Source organism: Microtus ochrogaster, chromosome 7 (assembly GCF_000317375.1).
Source record: "Microtus ochrogaster isolate Prairie Vole_2 chromosome 7, MicOch1.0, whole genome shotgun sequence".
Lineage (NCBI taxonomy): Eukaryota > Metazoa > Chordata > Mammalia > Rodentia > Cricetidae > Microtus > Microtus ochrogaster.
Genome location: NC_022014.1, coordinates 18214533 through 18236288, shown reverse-complemented (window position 1 = coordinate 18236288; position 21756 = coordinate 18214533). Strand labels below are relative to the sequence as shown.

The following is a 21756-nucleotide window of genomic DNA, read 5'->3' as shown; positions in this document are numbered from 1 at the left end:
TGTGTTTGTGTGCATATGTGTGTGTATGTGAAGTCTAGAGGTCAACGTTGTTCATCTCCCTTTATTGCTGTCCACCTTATTTTTCCTTTATTTTAAGCTTTTTTATGTCTGGGACTGTTTTGCCTACATGAATGGATGTATGTGGACGACATGTGTGCCTGAAGCCTAAGGAGAACACAAAAGGGTGTTGAACTCCCTGGGAGGAGTTACAGATGGTTGTGAGCCACCATCTGGATGCTGGCAATTGAATCCTGGTCCTCTGAAAGAGCTGCCAGTACTCTTAACCACTGACTGTCTCTCCTGCCCCCTGTTCACCTTATTTAAAAGACAAGGTCTCTCCGTGAACTGAGATCTCCTCAGTTTGACTAGGCTGTCTGGACAATGAGCTTCCGGGGTTCTTCTGTCTTTACATCCCCAGAAATGAGGAGCAGACACCATGCTTAGCCTTTACATGGCTGCTAAGAATCCAAACTCAGGCCCTCATGCTTTTACAGCAGACACTTTATTGACTGAGCCATCTCCCCAGCCCTCTCTATTTTTAATAAACTCCAACTCCACTTCATACTGTCTTGCCCCACTTTTTTTTCTGTGCTGAAGTCAAGAATCCCATTTACTTGAATTGAGATTCCTAGAAGATTAAGAATACTTCTCAGGTTGTGAGAGCTGTAGTGTGGAGTTATGCCTCTCCCTCACCCCAGTGGCTACCATTATTTTACTTTTTATGTAATGAACACTGTTATGCTTTGGATATTGTTTTAGTAAGGGTTCTCTAGAGGGACAGAACCGAGGAGATGAAAAATATATATGCATATATATATATATACACACACACACACACACACACACATATATATATGTGTATATATATATACACCAGAATTTATTAAGTTAGCTTTAAAGTAGTAACAAGAGCCAAATTATACCTGAGAAGCAGAGAACCCCTTAGCTACATGGCCCTGGAGGCTGAATATCTTAACAGTCAGAGTAGTCCCATAACAGCTATCTCATTGAGTTTGAGAACTGATAATTATTCAGTCCACAAGGTGGGGTGCCTTAGTAATTCCAATTAGGCACTGGAAGCCCAGAAGTTTCCTGGAAAGCCGAGAGCTGATGATCCCTAGTCATAAGGAAATCTTGGAAACAGTTCTGCTATTAGTGCAGGAATCATCATATCACCATCATCACCACCACCACCAGCAGCAGCATCAGCAGCATCATCATCATCACCAACTTCATTATCACCATCATCACCACCACCACCATCACCACCGTCAGCATCATCATCACCACCACCAACACCATCATCATCACCATCACCACCAGCATCACCAGCATCATCATCATATCACCATCATCACCACCATCACCACCATCATCATCATCACCAGCATCATCATCACCAACTTCATTATCACCATCATCACCACCATCACCACTGTCAGCATCATCACCACCACCAACACCATCATCATCACCATCACCACCAGTATCACCAGCATCATCATCACCAACACCATCATCACCACCACCATCATCACCACTGCCAGCATCATCATGACTGTCATCACTACCATCATCACCATCATCATCATTATCACCATCATCATCACCATCATCACTATCATCACCATTATCATTATCATCAGCAGCAGCAGTAGAAGGAGGAGGACAAATAAGTCTGAGGCAAGAGGGAAGGCCAAATGAAAGATGATCTTCCTTCTAACATACCCTTTTTAAAAAACTAAAAATGTGTTTATTTAGACTTTAAATTTTATACATATGTCTGTCTTTGCCTACACACACACACACACACACACACACACACACAAGCCTAGTGCCAGAAGTGGTCAGAAGTTGGTGTCGGATCCCTATAATTGGAGTTGTAGATGTCTGTGAGCCACCATGTGGGTGGTGGGAACTGAACCCAGGTCCTCTGGAAGAGCAGCCAATGATTTTCACTGCTCAGCATATCTCTAGCTCCCTGATATGTTCCCCCTCATTTTAAAATCTGGGTGGCTACCAGAAGGTGCCACCCACAGTCAGGGCAGGTCTTGCCATATCAATCAAAGCAATCAGGACAGTTCTTCAGTTGGGGTTCTCTCCCTCCTCAGGTGATTCTAATTTGTGGCAAGTTGACATTAAAACCAACCATGATAGATAAGAAATGTCCCTGCAAAGCTCAGATGTTGAAGGACTGGTCCCCAGTACAGAAGTGTTGAGAGGTGAATCCTTCGGGCGTGTATTAGATCACGAGGACTCTGACTTCTACAATGGGCTAATTCATCAGTAGATTCATAGCTTAATGGTCTATCGGGAGGATATGGAAACTTTAGGATGTGGAGCCTAGTTAAAGAAGTAGGTCACTGGGGGCATAGCCTTGAAGAGTATTGTAACCCTTGCTCTCTCTTCTCCTTCTGCTTCCTAGGCCCTACCCAGTACTTGGGGCTCAAAGGACAAAGTTGGAGGGAATGGTCAGAATCCTTGCAGGTTCAGGTGTACAGTCCCTGGAGCCTGCCCACTTCCTAACATGGATCCTTACTCTCCTGATGATTCTGTGGGCACCGATGTCCTTTCCACAGGTCCCAATTCCATGTTCCGTTATTGTCAAGGGAGAATGCTGAATGCCACCCAGAGTCTTCTCTGATGCATCTAGAGATGCTTCAGGGGTGTTGGGATGGCAGAAGTTCTAGACCAGTGGGAGACAGTGGGTTGGGAAAGATTTGCATTATCTAGAGCCCCTTGTCTGACTGATGAATGGGTAGCATGAAGTTCGCTGAGGTGAGTTCGTACCATCAGCTCCTGGTGGCTGTTTATATGCTTGCTTTCTTTTTTTTTTTGGAAAATGTTCATCTGTTTAATGAATGCTTCAAGGTTACTCCATCTCTTGTGTGGTCATAATATCTCGGAGCTGGCCACAAGGATCATATACTTTGACTGCATCATCCAACCAAGACAAACAGAAACAATTCATCTTGGAGAATCTCCAGGCAATGAAAATGCTGCCCCTCATGCCCCTTTCTGATACTTGCTGCTGAGCTATGAACTTTCCTGCACAGCCATAGTGCTCCAAAGGTCTTCGTGAAAGCACTTTCAGAGGGTGCTAAAACCACTCCCTAGCCTTCTTTTCCGGAGAAGACACCTAGAATTGGAAGCAAAGCTCATGCTTCTCCTCCCTCCTGGTGCTACAGATCAAACTCAGGGCCTTGTGCTCGCTGGCTTCACTCTACCACTCGGCTGTCCTGTCAAAGCTGGCTGTTGACATCAAGTGTCTTCTCGTAGTAGTTAGGTTTCTATTGCTGTGAATACCGTGACCCAAAGCAACTTGAGGGACACAGGATTCATTTCACCTTACTGCAGTGCTTCATGAAAGGAAGTCAAGGAAGGAACCTGGAGGCAGGGACTGAAGCAGAGACCTCAGAGGAGTGTTGCTTACTGGCTTGCTCTTCATGGATTGCTCAGTCTGCTTTCTTATACAACTCAGGTCCAGTGGCACCCCTTACAGTGGGTAGAACACTCTTACCACATGAATATAGGAAGCCCTATATTCAACCGCTAGTAGGACAAAACAAAGTGAAACAGGAGCACAAACCAAAATAAACAAAACCCCTGGGGTCTGGATGAGCCTACAGGCTCTGGTTGCAAACATTGCATCATATTGATGGAGACCTAATCTATATCCTGTGTTCCTTGTCATCTTGGGCCCTTGTTAAGTAGGCTTATTTTACAGCTGAACAACACCCATGTTTCGCTCGGCCCACTCAGGCTCTGCCCTTTTCCTCAGGACAGACCAGGGATGTGACCATCTGGAGTCCATTCATTTCCCCTTGTAAAACATGGTCTTGATACACGTGATTCTCAACTTTCCTAATGACTGCAGCCCTTTAGTACAGTTCCTCGTGTTATGGTGATCCTCAACATAAATTATTTTTTATTGCTACTGCATAACTGAAATTTTGCTATTGTTGTGAATCATAATGTAAGTATCTGTGTTTTCTGATAGCCTTAGGCAACACCTGTGAAACGGTCCTGCTACCCGCAGGTTGAGAACCATTGCTCTCGACCTTGGGATCCCTGCCCAATAGTCCTCAGTCTGTTTCCTAGGCCTGTGGGGACCTCTGGGATCATCAGCTAGGATCTTTAGACCTGAAGGGCAGCCTAACTGGTGACTGGACTGCTTCCTGACCAGTGAGGTGTGGCCTCCTTGCAGTGGGATATCAAGGATGGGATCATGGGCACGATTGCCTGCCAGGGTCCTGGCTAGACAGTGATTAGCAAGAGTCTTATGTCAGGCTGTTAGCCCTGGGCCTGGCTCTTCCCAAGAAAATGCATGCTTTATGTCATTGACCCTGACACCAATTTCCAGGATCCTTACAGAGGAGGGCACCAAGGCACAGAGAAGGGAGATCGAATTGCTCACAGCTTGTAGCTACAATCAATCTGCAGACAGCAAGCTGGGGCAGCGACCTAACACTGTACAACTATGGAAGCTTCTACCCCCATCCCTGGTGGGCCAGCTGGAGCACAGCGGGTGTGAGCGCACGGCCCTCGAGCCACCCCTCTGCCCTGGCCTCCGTGGGCGCACGTGGAGGGGTTCTCGGGTCGCCAGTGACTGTCTCCCAGCTGCCCTGGCCTCCCGCGAAGCCAATCCCCGGGCGGCCAGGGGCCTGGCGGGGACGGCGGCGCCAGGCAGCGGGGGATTTGGGTGCGCTGGCTGGGCCGCCCCACCGGGGGTGGATCTGGGTCGTCGGCCCGCCCGCGCTCCCGGCATGCCCCGCTGCTGGACGCTGTGGGCAGCACTCGGACTTGGCCTTGGGAGACCGCGGGGAGCCAGCACGCTCCGGAGCAGAGCCCCAGTTGAGGTGGGTGAGCACGCTGACCGGGAGGCGGGAGGGCTCCCTGCGGGCTGCCCGGACCCTGCTTTGTTTTGCTGGGCGGCAGATACGGGGCAGCGCACAAGTTGGGGACCAAACTTGAGCGCGCGCTTAGAGCAGTGGCAGCCTTCCCAAGTGGCGGCTGGCAGGGCCAAGGAAAGGAAAGAGGGTCAAGGAATTTAATCCTGATGGGTTTAGAACTAAAGGGGATGGAGCGAGAAAGAGAGATCGAGGAGAGAGGAAAAGTCACCGAGATAACAGAAAACACGCCAAGAAAGAAAAGCGCACAAAGGAACGCCCATACAGAGGGAGCACAAAGGAAGGCGGAGGGAAAGTTCAAGAGAGCACAGACGCTCAGAAAAATGCTGGAAACTAAGAGAGAAGAGGAGGAATGCGGGCATGGGAGAGAGGCCTTGGGAAGCCCGGAGAATGGGATACCGGAGGAAAACGTCTAGAAAGGGAGACAAGAATAGGGAGGAAAGAAACGGGTTAACATGGGTAGACAAGGAAGGACTATAAAGAGAGTTTCTAGACCCTTGTACCTCTCTCTTCCTAGTTTCCCAACAGAGGTACAAGATATATATATAAAAAAAAAATCCTTCGGAGAGAGCAGCCCTGGAGAACTCTGAGGAGGCTTCCTTGACAATTTAAGCCAGTAAACCCCCCATCCTGTCTACCTGGAACTCTTGCCCATCCCTCAAAACCCACTTCAAGCATACCCAGGCCTGTGTAGGGGGCTTTTCTAGAAAGTATCATGCAAATGTAATCTCTTTACTGTCCAAGTCTGCACCCAGCCCATTTACACAGAACAGAATCCTTCCCCGCTAGTTCGTTAAATGGTGGTGGTGGGGGAGGGGTTTAGTCTTCGGAATTCAGTGTTTGTTGCATGATCAAGTGACCATCAGAGTTTGAAATCCCGGAGACATGGCAAATGGAAGTGATGGACCATCCCGGGGTCATAGGGATTGCTAAGGCAGAGCACTCCTTTCTGTAGGTGAATAAACTAAACCCAGGGAGGGGAGGAGATTGCTCAAAGGGATGCAGATGGGAGGCCTGAAAGAATGCTGCAAAGGGTAAGGTGCCCTGACTTGAGTTTAACATACACCGACAGGCCACATCACATGCCAGTGAGTAGTGACTCACATATAGCATGGTGGTCCTATAGAATTGCATCACGTAATGACACTGTAGCTGGTCTTCACTTGTGTAAGTTTGATCTGGGCATTTGACCGTGACCACAACACCTGGGGATACATTTTTCAGAACAAAAGCACATTGTTAAATCATACCTGACTGCTGATGTGAAAGAACTCCCGCGTGGTGAGAGGCAAGGAATACTCCGCTCTGCTTGTACGTTTCCAATTCTGGAAGTGGCCGCCAGAACCCACTGCAGAGCCTTCATTCTTCCTTAGGAAGGGGAAGAAAGGTGACTGTTAATTTAGGCAGGCCAGCTAATAGACTTGGACAACTTCCTCATCCTCCTGGGCCCTCAGTTTCTTCTTCATAAAGTAGAGATGCCCATACCTGCCTCGGATGGCTGTTGGTAGACAAGTTAACACATACAGGGTGTCCGACACGGAGGGGCTCCTCACCAGGTACAATCCACCCTTCTGCTTGTGCTGTCGTGGTTTTCTTGCACTCACATGTTTTGCAATGGGAAATCGTCAGTGCCCGTGCAAATGTGTCCCAAGCTATCTCAGTCTAACCAGAAAATAACCACTTATCATAAAGGAGAAGGGACATTTGGGCTTTGCATTAAGGTCCCTTGGGTTTGCGGGTGACATGAGGGTGCCGTGCTACCCTTTCCATCCTCATTTGCCATTTCTGGCAGGGAAGATCCAGCCGTCCCTCCCTTCTTTGCCTTGTCTTTACACATCTGCTTAATGTTCTGGTCCCTCCAGCTTCCACCTGCTCAGAGGATGTGAGTGGATTGTATCCCGGAGCCTCTGGAAGCATGGAGACGGTGGTGATCGTCGCCATAGGTGTGCTGGCCACCATCTTCCTGGCCTCGTTTGCTGCCTTGGTGGTGGTGTGTAGGCAGCGCTACTGCCGGCCCCGAGACCTGCTACAGCGCTATGATTCCAAGTGAGTGGGCTGGGATGCGGAGGGAGGAGAGCCCCAGCAGCAGAAAGCCAGAGGGACAGAGCAATTTGCTGCTGGGCCACTTCAGTTCAACCTATTCTCTCTTAAATGGTTCCTGCAGGTCACACCTCTCTATAAAGACTTCAGAGCTTAAGAGCGTTCCTTAAGCCATGTGGTGGTGGCGCATACCTTTCTAAATTTTTTTATTCATCTATTTCATCTTGGTCACAGCCTCTCCCCATCCTCCCCTTCCAGTCCCCACCTCTCTGCTCCAACCCCACAATGCCCATCCAGGAAAGGGCAGGTTTCCCGGAGTATCAGTAAAACATGGCATAACAAATTGCAGTAAGACTAAACACCTCTCCATGTATTGACGCTGGGCAAGGCGACCCAGTATGAGGAGTAGGGTCCCAAAAGCCAGGAAAGAGTTAGAAACAGCCCCTGTTCCCACTGTTAGGAGTCACACAAGAGGACCAAGCTACACAGCTGTAACATATATGCAGAGGGCCTACGTCAGTCCCATGCAGGCTCCCTGGTTGTCTGTTCAGTCTCTGCCAGCCCCCATGGGCTCAGGATAAATCATTGTGTGAGCCTTCCCGTGGTGTCCTTGACCCCTCTGGCTCCTAAACTCCTTTCTCCTCCTCCTCTGTTGCATTCCTGAGCTCTGCCTGATGTTTGGCTTTGGGTCTGCTTCTGCTTCCATCAGTTGCTGGGTGGCACCTCCCTGATGACAGTTGGGCCAGACGCCAATCTGGTCAGTTCAGACTACTTATCCGCTATGACTGGGAGTCTAAGTTAGGGTCCTCCCTGTAGACTCCTGGGAGATTCCCCTGGGTGGCGCACACCTTAATCCCAGTGCTTGGGAGGCAGAGGCAGGTGGATCTCTGAGTTGAAGTCCAGCTTGATCTACAGAGTGAGTTCCAGGACAGTCAGGGCTGTTACACAGAGAAACCCTGGCTCAAAAAACTCAAACAAACCAAAACCAAAGCCAAAACAACCTTGCTTAAGCCCACCAGCATCCCGGGGCACTACTTTTTCTGTTCCTTCAGTCACAGAGAAGTCACTGAATATGCTCGCCTGGCATGAAAGCCCCATCTTTGCGATGTCGGCCACCTCGTTTGACAGGAGATGAGCCAAATTCCTTTCCAGCTACAACTCTGGAAACGACAATCTGATGCCCACACTCAGGCACACACCTAAGCAACAGATGTTCCAAATCTTGCAGTCCTGGCATACGGATGCCTGTCTCCTTCATCATGCATTGTTGTGTGAGACTGATTTTGCAAGCAAGGTCATTTTAGGGATTTTGAGTGGAGACAACCATAAAGGACATTAATAACCAACCTTAGGCTTCTGCTGTTTCTTGATCTTAACTAGGTTAGTGTCTCTGCTGAGTGGTTAACCTGTAAATGCCCACTTAGATGTCTCCACCGCCCCAAGGAAGACTCTGCTTTGCAATAAATGTCTCTGTAGTTAGGTTCTACCGAACCCTGCCATGAAGGAGGAGGTAGTTTTATTCAGAGAGGAGGAGTGGTTCCCAAGAGTGATTCTATACGCCAGTTAGGGACACAGGGCCGATCAGAATGACAACATTCCCGTACTAACATAGGCTTTAAAGGAAAGAAAGGAAGATTGCCAGTCCTGTCTCGGACGTCTCTGTCATCATGCTAGCACTGCCCTTTCTCCAGCCGTTCCGCTCATCCTGTCTCACTTGCATTTCGGTCTGCCTTCTTGACTCACTGTATAGCCATGTGCCTTGTCTTGTGGTATGAGCCCATTATAGTTAGGTTTCTACCCAGACAAGTGGCCTTGCCTCTGAATTCTCTACGCCTTTGTCACCATAACAAAATGCATGAGATAACTTAGTGTAAAGAGAAAAGGTTTCTTTTGGTTCATGGGTTTAATGGTTCTGATTCACAATCAGGTAGGCTCACTGCTCTAGACATCGGATGGTGCAGCCAGATGGGAGTCTGTGGGGAGGCAAACTGCTCACCTCGTGGTCAGAATGCAGAAAAAGAAGAAAAGGAGAAAGCCAATGTCTTATCCTCCCCTTTAGGGTCCAGCCTCAAAGACTTAAAGCCCTTCTGCTAGGCTTCACTCTTAAAGGACCCACCTCCCAAGAGTGCCATCCTGGGGACCAAGCCTTTAACACTCAGGCCTTTGGGGAACATTCAACACCTAAACTGTAGCAGTGGCTGTGATGAGAAGAGGGGTCATCCACAGTCACTTGTCATGAAATTCTAATAGTGGCATTCCTTCTAGGCCCATTGTGGACCTCATTGGTGCGATGGAGACCCAGTCTGAGCCCTCCGAGCTAGAGCTGGATGATGTTGTCATTACCAACCCCCACATCGAGGCCATTCTGGAGAATGAAGACTGGATTGAAGATGCCTCGTAAGGCCTCAGGGGAACTTTGGCTCTCTAGCCCTTAGGGATAGCAAAGGGGCTTCTGGGTTCCTTTACCAGAACACTGCCCTGTGCACTCAGAGCTCTTCCCTGTCCTTGTCGTGAGGGATGTCAGCATCGGGCATGACAGTGTTTGTTTTGTCTCATTCCCCTTACTTTGTAGACTTGAATGCCCGGGCAGTTAGCTGTGTGGCAGGCATCATTATAAAGTCCCCCAGCGTGGTCGGGTTATTCTTGGACTTGGACTGTCCAGGGATTTTGAGTCAGCTCCAGGCGGCCTTTGATTTCAGTGTCCTACAGAGGGCTGTCTGTCCCACAGAAGTGCGTGCCGCTTCCTTTCATTACCCCTTTATCCTTCTGTCTACTGACATACATTTATGGGGCACTATATACGGGGTATGGGGCCGGGCCCTGTGGATATCAGAGTGGCAGAGAGCTGGAACTGCACCAGAGCCAGTGTCATAGAGGGTCTAGGGGGTCTCGGCGCAGGAGGAGTGGTGCGGGGAGTGAGCAGTGTCCAGGTCTGCCTGGGGTAAGGAGATCAAGGGAGCTTTGATGAAGCCTGTCCCAGAGGGGGGCCTTTTAAAAAACATTTTATATTGTACTTAATGAGTTTCATGTTGACATTTTCATACCTGTATACAATGTATTTTAATCATATTCACCCATTACTATTTCTTGTTCCCCTTCTCTTCCTGAGTAGTGTCCCTTACACCTTCTTCTTTCATGTCTTTGGAGTGTGTGCATGTTTGTGTGTGCACGGGCGTGCATGTATGTGAGCTCTCCCCGTTTAGTTTAACTAGGGTTGCTTACAGGAATTACTTGTAGGAACATGGGCCATCCCAAAGTGTCTACAGCACTAATGAAAAAAATGTTTCTCTTTTTCTTTTACCCAAGAACCATTAACTTGCCCATGAACCCTTATGGAGGGTGGGGCCTCATAAGCCCCTCCCCTGAATGGGTGCCTTTTGACTGGGTTTACTGAAAGAGGAACTCACTGAATCTAGGGGAAAGGGCACGTTGAGTACACAGTGATATAGAATGTTGGACTTGGCAGGTGGGGACAGAGCTGGCTGGAGAGCTGGGTGGGTGTGGACATTATAGCCCTGGGGGCTTCTGCTTGGAGATGGTTTCCTACTGAGCTCCTGGTGCTGGCTGAAGAGCGGTAGGGGGCTATCCAGAAGGAGCTGGGCTCTTTAGAGTACACTAACACTTTCCTCTTGTCTCCTCAGGGGCCTCATGTCCCACTGCATCGCCATCTTGAAGGTAATACTCTGATTTCCCTGTGAGGCCAAGGGCGGTGCTGGAGCACCCAGTGTGTACATGGAGTTGACCTGGCAGGCAGCCCGATCAGCCCTGTGCTGTATTTCTACAGTCTGCTTCCGTCTCTCCCTAGTGGGTCTGTTTTACTTCAGCATTCTCAAAGTTCTCTCTAGACTCTGTCACATCTGGTCCTCTCAACACAGTGACCCGTGGAAAGGACAGCTTCGGGGGTAATAATTTTACAAACCTCGGGGAAAACTGGGTGTCTGAGGCCTTGGAGTTGCTGAAGCAAATGAGGCTCTGGCCTCCCTGGGATCCTTTGTTTATTTACACCCAGCTCAGTCCATGGAATGCATTCTGGATTTGGGTTTCAGTTGTTAGAAAGTCTTCCCTGGCTTCTTTGGGATCAGTAGTCAGACAAAAGGGATAACCAGAGTTAAAAAGACAAAAACCCAAACAGCAAGTTATTCCACTTGGAGGCAGACTTTGGTCTTTGAAGGCCTGAAGCCTTTGGAAAATTACGTCCAAACTGTGTGTTAGCCATCTTCATAGTTCCAACATCCATTTCTCAGCTCTTGCCTGATATTATCCTTCCCAATAGAATAAGAATAACATGCAAATATTTAACACAATGCAAATGTGGTTTCTGCACGTCAGTGACCTTGTCTCTTTGTCTACTAATTATTCAAGATTCCAAGAGACTACTTGGGCTCCTCTCTAGGGTCACTCAGCACAGGATATTAAAAAGTCCTTTATCTGCCACTCCTTTGGCTACCTATGTAAGAAATTGTTGCCTGGGAATCCGGAAGCTCCTTGGATATATAAATATGGCTGCACATACAGATATTGTAGACACAGATAGCGAGGTACACTGACTGGAACAATAAACCATCTTACATTTCCCTTTGCCCAGCCATGATGTGTCCTGGACCTTGCTTTTTTTTTTTTCTCCTGTCCTTCTCCATCAGAGGGGGAGGGCCCTAGTTCTTGGATTGGGAGCATGAATAAAGAAAAGGGCTTCTGAGCTTCCTCTTGAGAGCCCCGAATGCCTTTGCTCCATCATCTTCCCCAGAGTATGAAGGAGAGTATGGGTCCTTCCCTGGTGGCCTCCTGGGCTTCTTCCTGCTTTTGTTTTCTAGTACAGCAGGTACTTCTTCGCAGGGACAGAGGCATGCTTGGTTTCAGCATGGGGGATACAGAAAGAGGCAGTGAGCCTTGGGAGGTGGCCAGCATCATTTTGCCTTTGCCCTGAGTTTTCCAGGGCCATTTCATCACCACCTGGACAAACGTGCTCATAGTATACGACCCTCAAAAACCGTGCCTGAAGACAAAGTTGCCCTTCATTCAGTTCCATCTCTACGGACTCCCCACTGGAGATACTATCCATTTGGAAGTCTAAGCCGTGAGGGGAGGGGACAGAAAACACTCCCTGCCAGGATGGTGAAATTAGAGCGCATGACTTTTCTTAGGTGGATTATTCCAGCTTAGCCCCCATTGAGCTGAAGCTCCGCCCTTGATCTGAGTGCCCCCGCCCCCCAGCTATCACCCAGGCTCTCGGCTTTTGCCCCTTTCCACTCCATTTTCTCTCCCCATCAGGGTAGGAGCCAGTTTAGCAGCAGTACCCAAGGTGGGGCCAGACTTGTCTTTGTCAGGGTGGTAGAGTCCTCAGTGTGGAGGGGGGAGCCAGGCCATCCCCTCATTACCTCTTTCCTCCTTGTTTTATTAGATTTGTCACACTCTGACAGAAAAACTTGTTGCCATGACAATGGGTTCTGGGGCCAAGATGAAGACTTCAGCAAGTGTCAGTGACATCATTGTGGTGGCCAAGCGGATTAGCCCCAGGTGAGTGGTCAGTGGCTGTGAAGTCCCACATTCCACAGGGGAAGCTAAGGGAGCCAGCGAGGCTAAGCAATACTGTAAAACAGTAGGCCTGTCTGAGGCCTCAGTTATCAGGATGCCGGTGTATACAGACAGCCCAGTACGGGCATTCCTAAGCTGAGGAGGTCACCTGCCATCCCCCATTACCAGCACAAGTCCTTTAACAGCTCCAGGATGACTGTGCTGCCAGCCTGCAGCTCCACAGTGACCACTCTGGCTCTCACCAGGTCAGCCTCCCTTCCCTTGCTACACTGTGGCAGCCAGCAGGCGCATTTCCCACAGGCGCCTATGATACTATTTCCAGTGACTTCCCAGCCATGCCCTTAGGTCCAGCCTGTTAGCTGTCCTGGGAACTAGTTTGAGGATTCCCTTCCTTTCCTGATGGCTCTCAGTTGCTGCTCGGTCCTCAGCCTAGCCCTGGGTGGGAGGTGAAGCCACAGAACATTCAGACCTCCTGAATTCCATGCTGTCTGCAAAATCCCTTGTGGGAGGCACCCAGCAGAGCTCCAGTCAACAACTACACCCCCTCAGCTGGACTGGATTTTGCAAAGAAAAATAAGGCCTTTTTTTTTTTTTTTGAGCCAAAGGCAGCTCTAAATATGTGCTGCCACCTGGTGGCTGGTATGTGGATTTGCTGTCAAATGACCCACTCCAGGAAAGTGTTCTTATCAGTCACCTGACCCCTATGCCTTGAATGGCCTCCTCTGTGCCTGGGTTAAATCACAAGCAACCAGCCTTTTCTTTTTTTTTTTTTTTTTTTTTTTTTTTTTTTTTTGGTCTCGAATAAGCTCGTAAAGCTGAGAAGGAGCAGCCTGTAAGATTCTCTGAGAAAAACAAGACTTGGTGTACTTGAACTCTGTCTAGGTAGTTCAGTGAGGCGGAGAAAGGGAGAGGGAGGATGCAGGCCAGAATAGCTCCTGACTCTGGAGATGCCCCATGGGTGTTACTACCTGGTTTGCACCAAGCCTTGCACCCCCGCCCAGGCTCCAACTTGTGCCAGACAGTTTTAGATTGTGCAATGCTCGCATCTGCTGGACCCTTCCTCGTGCTTCTTCTCACTTCTAAGACCCATTCACAGGGCCTGGCCAGAGAGGCTCTGAGGTGCAGCTTGTCAACAGGGTGTTAGGGTGCTGTGATTTCTCAGAGGGGACAGGGTTAACAGTGTGCCATGGTGAGAGTGTGGCATTGCCAGGAGGGTAGAGCTTTCTGCCGAATACCTGGCACAACCTCCTCCATGTTTCTTGCCCGAATTCTCTTGTTTTCTTCATTTGCCCTCACTGGTTCTCCCTCTGGCTGATGTTAGCTCCCATGTCCTCCCGGTTTTGTTTTCTCTGTCTGCCGTGCTGATGATTTATTAGTTCAGGGAGAGCGGCTTCTGCCTTGGGCTCTGCAGAGAGGGAAGGAGCTAGCTGGGGTAGATGCTGAGGCCCACGATGCCTCTCACCTACTTGCTTGCCAGCTCCACGGGCCTGAGGGAGAATGAGGGTTGCGTTTTTCTTAGCGCTTCTAGAAATCTAACAACACAGCTTTCGTTCTTTTCTTTTTACCAAGTGATCCATGATAGCAAAATCTCGCATCCCACAAATCAGGACAGGTAGAAACTTAACTTAAATATTAGTCATGGGCTGTGCTTTAGGGAAAAGACGTGCAGCAGAGCAGTTTGAGCCCAAATTAGGCTGTGACTTTTTTTAAAAAGTGTTTTATATCACTGTATTATCATCTTTTAAAATATACAAAAGTAAAAAAAAATGCTTATAAGAGTTAATCTATGTCAGGAATAGGTTATCTGAAAAGTGGGATGTGCTCTGATTCCTCCCTGCCCAATTCAGGGATACAGCCACCATCAAATGGTGAGCATTCCGCTAGACCTTCCCTCTTGCAGTTCATAGCTTTGGTTTATTTTTATATTTGTGTTTGCAGGAGGATACAGCATGCTCCTGCTTGCCGGTTACCTCTTCAGTTTAGTCGTAATCCTGAGCATCACTCCATATGTGTGACTTCACACATTTAACCATTGGAATGAAGGCAAAAGCAGAGAACAGAATATTTTCCAAGCAGAACCTGAAGTCTTTCTGCTAGACTCTGAGTGGGCATGCAGAAGTAGTTAGAGAAAGGAGCCCTGAAGGGTCGGTGTGTAATACCAACAGAGAAGTCTTGCGTGATGAAGGAAGGAAGGAGGGAGAGAAAGGACACCCCCCCCCCAAAGAGTGGGTGTGTAATGCCAACAGAGAAGTCTAGCATGGGAATGGGAAGTAAAGAGGGAGAAAAGGGGACAAGGAGGTGAAATATTGACAGTCGTCCCTATTGCCTCCCCTCAGAGTGGACGATGTCGTGAAGTCAATGTACCCTCCACTGGACCCCAAGCTCCTGGACGCACGGTGAGAGGGGAGGAGGGTCCACTCATAGTATCACCCTTCAGGGTCACTGATATCAAGCCTGCCAGGTTGATTGCCTGCTGTTTAAAGAGGATGTTATTTCAGATTTCCAAGGCCACCCCTGGCTCTGGATTCATCCCCTTCCAGGTCAACACTGAACCAAACAGTGGCTTGAGCCTGGCAGGTGAAAGAGTGAAGGACATCTTCCTTGAATCCCTGAGAGGAGGAGGGAGCGAGTTAGGAGTCAGTCTTGGATCTGCAGACTTAACTGGCTCTGCTACCCGGGCCTCCCTGCCCTTTCACTCCCCGTTCCTCCTTCTGATCTTTGGACTTGAAAACAGCCACACCTTGCTACAAGCACTGCCTGGTAGGGCTGTGGTGAGCCCAGCAACAAGAACGTGTAATAGGTCAGCCACAGGTGGAACTCACTCCCCATCAGGATCCCAGGATCCTGTTCTCTGGACCCTCCTCCACTGCAGAGTGTACTCAGCCCTACCGAATGTAAACCCTTTAAATACCTACGTGTCATCTCCGTTTGATTTGTGAGACTCCCATGGACATGTTGTGTGGTGGTTGCCAGGTGGCCAGTAAGTCATGACATGTCTGCTTTGGTTTCTTTGCCCCATTCCTATTGCTGCTCAGCTTTCTCCATGGTTTCGTAATTGATAATGGAGCCCTGAACACATCTGGCATTCTTACCTTCTAAAAACTATTTCCTAGCAAATTTTTCAGTTAAAAAAAAAAAAAAACCTCTCAGAAATAACAACAACAAACAAAACCCTCCTCCTCAATTTGATTTTCAATTATATTTTCCTTAGCATTGAGTAAGCCAGCCCTGGGCTTATTGATTTGTGATCAATAGGGGATGTTCACTGAAGAGGGATATATATAGCCCATCTTTAAGTGGGCAGCAGTTGGAGATCTGCTCATCCAATTGACCACATCCAAACTCTTTCAGAAAACACCCTTCTGGGAGCTTTTAACGGGTGTGTTGCTGAAAGCCTCTTTCACCGTCTTAAATATGTTTACCAGACACAGCTCTCCAGTTTCCCCTTGGAGTTCTGTCAAACTCATCAAAGGCTCCAAGACAGTTAACCTTGTTTAAGGCAGCCATCCCCTATGTGTTTCAGTGTGGACCCATTATGTTACATAACCGCTCACCTTCCAGGATGGGGGTCTCTGGTTTGGGGAATGTTAGTATAGAGTGTGCACCCATGTGGGCTTTTGTGCAAAGTTCCCCACTTTCTACAGAGCCTGATCTTTTTCTTTTCTTTTCTTTTTTATTGATTTTTTTTTTAAATGAGGTCTACACTTTTCTCTGCTCCCCTCCCTGCCTCTCCCCTTCCCTTCAACCCTCTCCCAAGGTCCCCATGCTCCCAATTTACTCAGGAGATCTTGTTTTTTTCCACTACCCATATAATTTCTTTTCTTTTTAACCTAGGACAACTGCCCTGCTTCTATCTGTCAGTCACTTGGTGCTAGTGACCAGGAATGCCTGCCACCTAACCGGGGGCCTGGATTGGATCGACCAGTCGCTGTCTGCTGCTGAGGAGCACCTGGAAGTCCTCCGAGAGGCAGCCCTGGCTTCTGAGCCAGATAAAGGCCTTCCCAACCCCGAGGGTTTCCTGCAGGAACAGTCGGCCATTTAATCTGCAAGGCTCTGGTCCCTGCCCCTGTGTGGCTCTGCTGAGCCTTCCACTTCCTGTAGATCGAGTTGTTCTCTGAGGCTCTGGCATCCAGCCCCGGGTGCAGAGTAAAGCTGAGAGGCTCATCCTGGATGCCTCGGCTGCAATGGCAAACGGTGGCTGGAGAGTGGCAGTGTAATACCACAGTTAGGGGAGATGCCTCGGCCCTCGCCAGCAGAATGCGGAAAGCTGCACTAGAACTGCTAGGGTTAGTGCATTCCATGTTTCCAGGAGAACTGAATGGCCCTCTAAGAATCAAGAGGCTTCACGTTAAATTAGAATTCCTGGCTTCTGAAAATCAAGGTGTGGCAACTCGGGCCTGCGTTTTAGAAAACAATCAAAACTAAGCTGGGATCAGCTCTTTGGGTGATCCTTGAACTCCCCTGGCTGGTTTGTGTACAGAACCTGGTCCCTGAAGCATCTGAGCCCCTCACCACCTGCCCCTCACACCCTGTGTCTTCCCGTTTCCCATTTGTATTAGAAGCTGAGGAATATGAAGTTGATTGTTTCCTTTTTATCACTGTGCCTGCATTTTTCCTTTACAACCACTAGGTGAATAGTAAACTTGTTCTGTTTTCCTCAAGTGTGTGGTTATTGGGTCAAGTTTATATGTGGGGTATATGGCAGAATGTGTGAGAGCTGAGTGGAGGAGAGAGCTGGGGAATCTTGAAGGTGCTGTGTGTGTGTGTCTGTGTGTGTGTGTCTGTGTGTGTGTTTGTGTGTGTACACTTAAGAAGAGTCAGGCACGAGTGTTGACACTGCAATAGAAGTGCTTCCTCTCGCAGCAGTGACATCTTTGTGCCCCTTTATTTCTGGAATCTGTTTTGCAAATACTGGAAAAAAAACGAGAGGCTCTTCCTTATTGTTGTTTGTTTTTTTAAATTGCAGCCTTGAATTTGTGATTCTCCTGCCTCAGATTCCAGAATGCTGGAATCACCAGCATTCAAGGCCACCACCTACTGATAACAGGTATTTTTCTGACCTGAGAACTCCTTGGAACCCAGCTCAAGGTTACATAGTCCAGATTGCATGACTTCCATCCCCTGCACATAGGGGAGCCTGAAGAACCTTCTTTCCAGGTTTGCAGAACCAGTTCTTAGAAGCTGGGACTGGCTTGCTGCTGCCCAGGTCCTGCTCTGGTCCTATCGTTAAGCATTGTTGGAGCTGCCTCTGTCTCCGTTTTATTTTTTCAAGTCAGCAAACACTTTAGCTTGATATTTGGGTACCAGGAGCTCAGTCTTTAGTCCAGGATCTTGTTTGTCTGTGATTAGATATTTCATTCTCTCCTGGAGAGAAGGCAGCTCTGACCTGCATGGTGTGTACCAAGGAGGGGCAAGCAGAACTACCCCTTTTGGACTGCAGAGTGAATTCCAGGAGAAGCTTGTCGGCCATCTCCTCACATCAACCCTAAAAGTGTATTATGTAGTTAATTCCTACCCTGTTGGGAGCTGTGATAGGAAAATGTCAAAATAACCCACTCCACCTTTTCTTGAGGCCCTCACAAATAGTTCTCCACAGTCTTGTTCCCTCCCCTTTAAGATCTAGTTGCACTATTGGATGTGTTGAGGCTGCAATGGCCCCACTGTAGTAAAATGTGCTCTACACTTGAACAAGGGACCTAGAGACAAGCTAGAGAGAAGCAAGTCTAAATGGGGATCTCAGTCACCACGTGGGTGGAGGATGGGGTGGAGTGCTCTTAGTTATTTAAAGTGACCTCTACCATTGTTTACCTTTCCTGAGACTGGGACACCAGTCATCCTTCATGGTATGCCCTCTGCCAGGAGGACAGGTTGCTCAGGACCTGAGGAGTGTCTGGGTTTGGTGGGGGTGGTGGTAGAAGAATGTGTGTGTGTGTGGGGGGGGTGCGTGTATGTGCACATGCATGTGTTTTTGTGTACATTCACGCAAACGCGCGCGCACACGCATACACACAGGTGTTTCTGTACTGGGTAGATTTTCTTCGACTGTTGTGTGAACGAGAAGCCTCTGCACACAGTTGGTGCTAGGAGCTGACAGTTGAGGTGGAAGTACCACCTTTGGGGTAGAAGGTGACTTCACTCCTCTTAGCCCTTGGAATATGCAGACCTGGGAGACTAAGCAAGATGGAAGGGCAACAGAAAGGACATTTTAAGGGGTATCAGGGAGTCAGTGCCTCATCTTAAGTATAAGGGACGCCATAGAGGGATGTGAAACAGGAGGGTGATATGGTCACATTTGCAGTTTAGAAAGACAGAATGCACGGCCCTGGGCTCCAGGGCTCTTACACTTGCTATGCTCATGAGTGCACAGATTCTCTCAAGTCTGGGAGGCTCGGGACTACATCACAGCCTAATGGCAGCCAGGCAGCTTGTTCAGAACGGAGCAGATGGGCTAGACAGCGGAGCTGAGGAGGTTGCGATGCATGCTATGCTGTCTGCTTCTGGTGCTTGGATCTCTGTGCTAAAACGCACTTGAAGCCAAACCAGCTCTTTCTGCTCTAGCTCATTGGGACATGGCTCTGATCAGCTCTATTATTTGAGGTGCTGGCAATGGTACCCAGGGTTTTATGGGTGCTAGGCAAGTGTTCTACCACTGAACCACACCCACAGTCCAGCCTATTTGTATGTGAATATTCAACATCTGTGTGCATGCGTGTGTGTGCATGTGTGAACGAGCACCCTCCAGGGTCACCCTCCAGCAGCATCTTTTCCCAGGAACTGTTTGTTCACCTTGGTTCTTTTTTTCTCAGCCAGGGCTATGATGATTAGGCTACGCTGACCAGTCAAGGAGCTTCAGGCACTTCTGCCTGGCTCTGTCTTCCAAGTGCTGGGATTAAGAGTGCATGCCACTAAACTGTCCTTTAAATTTGGGTGCTAGAGATTGAATTCAGGTCCTTGTACTTACCTCCACTGACTTAACTACTTCCCCAGCCCTAACTTGGATTTTGTTTGTTTGTTTCAAGACAGGGTTTCTCTACGTAGCTTTGGAGCCTCTTCTGGAACTCACTTTGTAGAGCAGGCTGGCCTTGAACTCACAGAGATCCACCTGCCTCTATCTCCCGAGTGCTGGGATTAAAGGCATGCATCACCACTGCCCAAATTTCTTTTGGTTCTAAATTGGATTCTTATTACTCCCAATTTTCAGGGAATGAGACCAAGGCCTGTCTAGAGAGCTCTGTAGTTTTTCGTGAAAGAAAAATCAGAGCAGGAGTTTCATCCCCTGGGGTTTTTATTTCATTATTACTTACTATTATTTCTTGCCAGTAGTGCTCCCCACCTGGGTGCAGCAGGTGGGGAGATGCGAATAACAGAATACTAGAAACGGAAGAGAGGAATGAGATGAGAATCATTTCGCCCTCTTCTGCTTCTGATACTTTTCATTAAGACAATGGCAGCTGTGACCCAGGAATGAATTTCATGGCCCATAGTAGGTTACAACCCACAGGATGATAGAACATGGGCTTGAAATAAGGGCTGGGGCATAAGTGAGGGACTTCTTCTCTATCCAAAAGCATTTAATTTTATGCATTTTAAGTAAAACTCACATTTACCAGCCTAGTAGCAAAAATTTATGGTGCAAAATGGAATCACTAATTTATGACATGATTGATTCGTTCAGAGCCATCTGTTGATTATTCTCCTGAATTGGGCTCTGGGATCCAGGAATGGATAAAAATCTGATGCCTCTCCTGAGACACATAGAATCCAAGGTGGATGAAAAGCTGCTAAGAGCTGTCTCAACCTTGCCTAGTGAGGGAAGCTGTGTGTCATGAGAGTACAGGAAAGGCAGGCTAAGCCTAGCTCAGGAGTTTCCTGAAGGTTGTGACTTCTCAGAAGGAGTGGGCGTCAGAAGATGGGTGCTCATGAAGGGTGCAAAGGAAGAGACAGAGTGTCCAGGAAGGCAACCCAGACAGACCCAGCATTCCATACTATGATCCTTACTGCACACAGCACACAGTAGGTGTGGCTTGTGGGGGAAGCTGAGACAGGGAGGCAAGAACTAGAATCTGGAGAGTCTTCTGGACCCTGCGTGTTTTTTGTGTTTTCTTCTGGAGCAGTGGCTCTCAACCTGTGGGTCACAACCCTTTACCAGGGGTCCCCTATGACCATCAAAAAACACAGCTATTTACATTAAGATTCATAACAGTAGCAAAATTACAGTTATGAAGTAGCAATGAGAATATTTTTATGGTTGGGGTCACCACAACACGAGAAACTGTATTAAAGGGTCACAGCACAAGGAATGTTTAGAAACATTGGTCTAGATGGCGCTGAGATACTAAAAGTCACAAAGCTACTTCCTTGCAGTGCTTGCCTGTAAACCCAACATTTCTGCACTCAGGAAGCTGAGCCTAGGGGCTCAGGAGTTTGAGGCCAGCCTGTGCTACACAGTGAAACTATCTTAAAAACCAACCCCATCCCACCTCCCCCCCCTCAAAAAAACCCAAGAAACAATTTCTTATTGTTTCATGGCATGGTTTGACTAAGAATGTCCCCTATAGACTCATCTATTTGAATACTTGGTCTCCAGTTGGTGGAGCTGTTTGGGAAGGATTAAGAGGTGTGGCCTAGTTAGAGGAGGTGTGTTACTTTGGGTGGGCTTGGAGGTTTCAAAAGCCCACACTGTTCCCAGAAACTTTTTTCTTTCTACCTCCTTGAAGATCAGATGTAAACTCTCAACTACTGTCCCAGGGCCATGCCTGCCGGTGCCACTCAGGCCCTTTAGAACAGTGGGCCCCAAATTAAATGATTTTTTTTTTCTAAGTTGCCTTGGCCATGGTACTTTGTCACAGCAATAGAAAAGTAGCTAAGACACTTGCGAAGCGGCAAACGCACACTGCATTCTTTCAGCCCTGCCCCTTACCCCACCAGGTGCTGCAGGCGGACAAGTCAGACAAAGAATCGACCCCAGCCGCATCTCTAGCCTTCCAGCTTTAGTGCCCTGATTTGGTAGGTGAGCAATGGGAAGCACTTTTGAATTTGCATGTCCCCGAGGACTGCTGCAGTTAAAGATTTTTCATGTGTTTATTAAGCTATTTGTACATTGTCCTGCCCTTTGCCCATTTTTCCCCACTGGGATTTTAGTATATTTTTCTTATCGATTTATATGAGCTCTTTATATTTGAGGGATAACAACTTTTCATCATATTTATTGCATAGACTTTCCCCAGTCTTGTCATTTGCTTTTTAGTTGGGTTTGGAATGGCTTCTGACATCC

At 48.3% G+C, this 21756-nt stretch overlaps 1 protein-coding gene across 1 annotated transcript; it reads left to right on the top strand.

Annotated features, from left to right (window-relative positions):
* Window positions 1–4771: 4771 nt before the first annotated feature.
* On the top strand, window positions 4772–17143 carry Tmem98 (transmembrane protein 98). Its single transcript, XM_005349400.3, has 7 exons — window positions 4772–4859; window positions 6773–6956; window positions 9216–9347; window positions 10592–10625; window positions 12349–12464; window positions 14819–14878; window positions 16317–17143. Exons 2-7 carry the CDS (start codon window positions 6826–6828, stop codon window positions 16522–16524), a joined length of 681 nt encoding a protein of 226 aa, XP_005349457.1. The 5' UTR covers window positions 4772–4859; window positions 6773–6825; the 3' UTR covers window positions 16525–17143.
* The last annotated feature ends 4613 nt before the right edge of the window (window positions 17144–21756 follow it).